The sequence below is a fragment of the Ylistrum balloti genome, unplaced genomic scaffold (genome assembly GCF_031769215.1).
Source record: "Ylistrum balloti isolate Yb309-2 unplaced genomic scaffold, AGI_CSIRO_Ybal_v1 Utg370280, whole genome shotgun sequence".
Taxonomy (NCBI): Eukaryota; Metazoa; Mollusca; class Bivalvia; order Pectinida; family Pectinidae; genus Ylistrum; species Ylistrum balloti.
Genome location: NW_026782215.1, coordinates 128,631 through 134,630, shown reverse-complemented (window position 1 = coordinate 134,630; position 6,000 = coordinate 128,631). Strand labels below are relative to the sequence as shown.

General features: G+C 38.6%; 1 protein-coding gene across 1 annotated transcript; it reads left to right on the top strand.

The window, feature by feature from the left end:
- Nucleotides 1-1,917: 1,917 nt before the first annotated feature.
- LOC132552789 (toll-like receptor 2 type-2) lies at nt 1,918-4,458 on the top strand. Its single transcript, XM_060216982.1, has one exon. The coding sequence runs from the start codon at nt 1,918-1,920 to the stop codon at nt 4,456-4,458; it is 2,541 nt and encodes an 846-aa protein (XP_060072965.1).
- Nucleotides 4,459-6,000: the final 1,542 nt, after the last annotated feature.

The following is a 6,000-nucleotide window of genomic DNA, read 5'->3' as shown; positions in this document are numbered from 1 at the left end:
CAGTTGTTTATTTCTGAACAGATGTCGCATTGTCATACAGATAAGCACATGCTTTGGTAATTTCCATTCTCCATTGGTAGCGGCACTGGATATGTCTTGGCCAAAGTGCCACCCTGTTGGCTGGTGACGTGTCAGCAGTTGGTGTCCCAGTGATCACAGAACTTAAGTACTTCTTCAGCTGCAGTGGGTGTATCTCCTCACTGTTGTTGGTGGCCATTTCAGTTTTGCCGATTGTTCAAAACTACTCAGAATCAATTGGTATAGGTGGATGGCGGCATTCTTAATAATGTCAGTGGAACCTAGTGCATATGCACTCTTGACAGCACTATTAACATCAATGTCCGAGCTGTATACAATGCATGGTGTAAACTTTGTCTGCTTATCAAGTTGGCAGAATGATAATTTCCCACAATAGTTGACATCCTTCGCCAGTTTGACCCTCAGTTTCTCACTGCGGTAGTTAGGGTTGGCGAACTCCGTCTCTTGCAGGCCCGAAATATAGACCTGAACAAACTCACAAATTGTGACAAACTTTTTGTCACATATCACATCTTTGTTAATCTTATCACACATACACTGATACGCTGTCCTATGTGCCAGTTCAAGCTTTCCCTGCTCTGTCCTCTTCTCACCATCAGTGCGTCTCCATTGCTTTGGGTTTGTAATGTATTTGGCTCTACAGCTCTTGTGAAATTGCACCTCGCATGAAAACAAATCATGTCCTCTAATTCTAGTCAAGAGTTGTTCATCGGATTTCTGCTCTGCTACTTCTAGAACTCTTCCCCAACCACCAAACTCAAACTAAGAAGTTCCTTTACTTGTCCAGTTAACCTTCATCTTGATTTTTTGCGAACTTCGGAGTTACAGAATATAATATTGGGCTTGATGATAGTGGTATCACTGTCCTTTGAAGATCGCCGAATTGTTCTAGATGAACATGTTGCTTCTGGCGTGTCTGGAGGAACCTCAAAGTGATCAAGATCAAAGGTGAACCTCTGATAACATTCACGATGATATCCATCGGAGTCTGTATATGTTTCGGGAATAAGGTCGCACACCTGCTGCATTCTATGTATGGAACCGACTGGTTGGCAAATTCTTCTTTTATCTTGTCCAATGTTTTGTTACCATCTTTCATGTTCACAAATAACTGCAGTTGACCACTTTTTCATCCTTGAATATGGATGACACATCTTGTTTTCATATCAGACGTTGATGCTTTACAATTTTCACCACGCCTTCTCTTTGACGGAGGGCCATCATCTTTTGGGGGATCCTGGGTATGAGAGGAATATTGCATCACTGTCCTTGTATGTATTGAAACCAATCACTATATTCTTGATCTGTAACATACAAAAAATGCTATCCTACACTTGCTTTTGACTTTGTGTTAAGTCGTTTTGGCATACATGTTCCAATCCCATTTATATGGTATTTAGCTTTACAAACTTGTCGCTTTTGAGCATCTCTGAGGAGAAATTAGTTTTCGAAATGTGTCACATAGTGTGCACCAAAATTTGGGTATCTTATATCATATTATATCCAAATGAAACAAGAAAGCTAAGACTGTATTTCTTGTGTTATATGATGGCGTCCGTCTTCATGAAGTTGTGATTGACTGCTCCTGGAAATTGACATGAATCTGTGCATGTAAGAATTTTGACAAAAAAAATGATGACAATTAATTTGTGAAAATGTTAAATTTTGACCTCAAAATCGATATAAATTCATTTTTTAAAAATAAATCTTTATAGTAGCTTGTTTTGTTGCTAGATATGTTTTTGGTCATTTTGATACCTCTTTTGTTTAATTTGATCGAAAAATAACGATTTTAAGAGTTTTTTCACATTTTGGGTAAATTTGACTATGGTTGCCATCTAGATGACTTCATAACCGGAATTCGTCCCACCTTACGCAATGTTGACATTGATTTTCGTGATCAGGGCGTCTTCGGGCTTCAGAAAAATATTGGTTCGGAGATTTGTGGGGAGGGGGGCACGGTGGACCCTTCTAGCTCCTGGACTATTGTTATTTACTGTTTCAGATGCGTTGCCCGCCTGTTGCCGTGTCAAAAGTTTTCAAGACAGGTGTCTTGTTACGTGTTCCGGGTGTCGTCTGCGGGATATACCACAGGATTTGCCAGTCAATATGACAGAGTTGAATTTACCTAACAACAATTTAGTTAGACTACACCGGTATTCCTTTCCAAAGTTACCTCTACTAAACACACTGAATCTTCAGTCAAATCATCTCGTACGAATTTCGTCTGGAGCATTCGACAACACTTCGAACATACAAAGCCTGAATCTCGCAGACAACAATCTTGACCATCTATCCATTGATCCGAAAAGTTTCGAATCTCTGAAAAAGCTTAATTCGTTAAAGATTCAGAACAATTATTTCCATTTGAAGAAAATATATCCTGTGCGTGCTTTATCAAACGTTCCGCAACTTTCGGATCTTTTCATGGATATTTTTGAAGGGTTCGTCTTCGGAGAGGAGTTTGCAAACTTAAGTATGCTGAACAAACTAGATTTGTCATTTAGAGGGAAAGATAGTGTATCTTTTCTGAATACATCGTTTCTTAGCTTCAAGCAATCAAACATAACAGAATTATTTATACTGGCATACTTCAGAAAGATTGAGAACAATTTCCTGTTTCCATTTAGAGATCTCGTTTCGTTAAAACTGGTCTCAGTTAGAAGTTTCATCACTGTTAGAGAAATTCTGAAAGGACTCCACGGAGTACGAGCGAAAGTAATGGATTCACTTGTAATAACAGGTTTTCGACACAAATTTACGAAAGGTTTAAATCTGGTGGAGACAGATATTCATTATCTGGCAACTTTATGCGTCAAAAAACTAAAACTGAATAATAATGGCATTGCCCTTATAAGTACAAAAGCGCTGACATCCTGGACTAGTAAGACTTGCATTGAGGAATTGGATGTTTCAGAAAATAACTTCTTTAACCCACAGGGAATTTATATATTGGCTCTTTTTACTTCATTAACTCATCTCGAATGTGCATACCTGCGCGATATTCCGTTTGTTAAGCGAAGTGTTTTGACAGCCATGGAAATGATACTTTTTATTCCGGAAAATTTGATATATGTAAACTTCACACATAGTAGAATAGGTGGAAAGTTGCCTAATATTACAGTTGCCAGAAATAACAATCTTCAAGTATTGGATGTAAGTTATTCAGGTAAAATAATGAGATGTTCACATGGAATTATCAAAGGCCTTGTCCACTTGAAAGAGCTAGACATGTCCGGCATTGACTGTTCATTGCCAAATCCGAATATGTTCGTTGAATATTCCAATTTATCGAGACTCACAGCAAAGCAATGTAATTTTGGAAACGCCCTGGCTACAAACACGACTTCGTTATTCAAGGGACTGAATAACCTTTCTGTAGTCGATATTTCATCAAACAATCTTGTAAGCTTAAGCATTGACCTGTTTGCAGATCAGAAAGACTCTCTTAAATATTTGATTCTTGCAAAGAATCATTTTAATCACATTCCTTCACTAACGATAAGCCATTTTAGTGCGTTGGAGAGAATAGACCTCAGTTCTAACCTCATATCAACATTAAGTAAATCAGAATATTCTCTACTTGATGACTTTAAATCTAAATCGAATAACTTTAAAATTGTGTTGTATGGGAATCCTCTGGTGTGTAGTTGTGAGCAATTGGATCTCTTGTCATGGATAGAATCAACAGAGATTATTTACAAAAAGGAAGAACTTACATGTTCTACTCCAGCGGGGAGTCAAACTAGTATTGTCGAATTCATGGAAGATTTTGATCAGTTCAAGGACAGTTGTGTTTCCCAAGTCTGGTTGGTCATTTCAATAATACTCATTCTTGTTTGTTTCGTCTTTGGTGTCCTTGCACGAGAGGCATGGGGGAGAAGTGTGTGGCTACGATCCACCTGCCGTCAGCCGTTCGAAAATTTGACATACAAATATGACATTTTTATATCTTCTTGTAGTGAAGATTCTAGCTGGGTAGCAAAAACATTTATCCCATGGTTAGATTCCACGGGCATTGAATATTGCTTTGAAGATAAAAGTTTTAAGCCTGGTTATGACCTAGCGGATAACATTATGGACGCCATAGATAATTCACGGCAAACTGTATTTGTCGTAAGTTATACTTTTTTGGAACGTGAATGGTCAACATTTACATTAAAATTGACCAGTGTTTATTCATTTCGTGATTCCAGAGAAGGTATGAATATAATCATCCTATTAAATGATATAGAAAAAGGTGAGTTTCCAAAACTCATAAGGAGAAACTGGCACATAATTCGTCCTTTAAGATGGCCAAGCGACAATAATCCTGGAAAGGCTCTCGCAGCCCAGGAAGTTTTTTGGGAAAAACTATTGAAACGTTTTCAGTCGGGAAAAGGACACGTATCAACATCAGTTACTGAATCCATCTTGTAATTAAGGAGTTGGAACTAACAAGTGTTTATTCATTTTGTGATGGACGAGAGAATATCATTATCCTGTTGAATGATATAGAAAGAAGTGAGGATAAAGTTGGATTTGGTTCGTCCTGCATTTTGGCCAGACGAAACATCAACACAGACAAAACTGTTCAAACGTATCAAATGGGCAAAGAACCAACATGTGACAGAGCCTACTATGGAGTTCAGCATATAAAATAATCAGTATAAAAACTTATTTGACACGATGCATGCTGTTGTGTTACATAATAGTAGATCACAACCAAGTTAGACGTGGACCACCTCCAAATTTAGCGATGAGGAGATATAGAAACTTCTATATCAAGGTCCTCTGGAAAACTACGATTGCAATCACTTTGGCGAAAGTTTGTCACATTTTAGTGACCTAGAGTAATTATTATTTCTTCTGATAATGTATACATACTATCGAAGTTTATATTATCAAAAACAAAGAATGAACGGTATCTGCATAATAACTTGTATGTATACTTCTGTATGGTATGTTTTAGTTAGTTTTGAAAAATCATTTTCCAGTTACATATGATAATCTGTACCCACTCATCTCAGCTATGATCCGTCACGTTGTCCTTCTCTTGAACTGATCACACCTAATTCTCAGCTATGATCCGTCACGTTTTACTTCACCTAGACTAGTTACACCTGTCCTCAGCTATGATCCGTCACGTTGTCCTTCTCTTGGACAGATCACACCTAATTCTCAGCTATGATCCGTCACGTTTTACTTCACCTAGACTAGTTACACCTGTCCTCAGCTAGGATCCGTCACGGTTTACTTCACCTAGACTAGTTACACCTGTCCTCAGGTGTGATCCGTCATGTTTTACTTCACCTAGACCGGTTACACCTGTCCTCAGCTATGATCCGTCACGTTTTACTTCACCTAGACTAGTTACACCTGTCCTCAGCTATGATCCGTCACGTTTTACTTTACCTAGACTAGTTACACCTGTCCTCAGGTATGATCTGTCACGTTTTACTTCACCTAAACTAGTTACACCTGTCCTCAGCTATGATCCGCCACGGTTTACTTCACCTAAACTAGTTACACCTATCCTCAGCTATGATCCGTCACGGTTTACTTCACCTAGACAGGTTACACCTGTCCTCAGCTATGATCCGTCACGGTTTACTTCACCTAGACCAGTTACACCTGTCCTCAGCTATGATCCGTCACTGTTTACTTCACCTAGACTAGTTACACCTGTCCTCAGCTATGATCCGTCACGGTTTACTTCAACTAGACTAGTTACACCTGTCCTCAGGTATGATCCGTCACGGTTTACTTCACCTAAACTAGTTACACCTGTCCTCAGGTATGATCAGTCACGGTTTACTTCACCTAAACCGATTACACCTATCCTAAGGTATGAACACTAATAGGTTGGGTTATGTTTTTGTCAAAAGAATGTTCAAGTATAACTTCTTTGCAGAAATCATGAAATAACTTCCTTAGTCCAGTCATAACCAGAGCTGACCTGATCTAAGTTCCGTATCTTTA

Bases quoted from the DNA above. Each gene is read 5' to 3' on its own strand.
- LOC132552789 (XM_060216982.1), top strand. From the start codon at position 1,918: ATGTTGACATTGATTTTCGTGATCAGGGCGTCTTCGGGCTTCAGAAAA.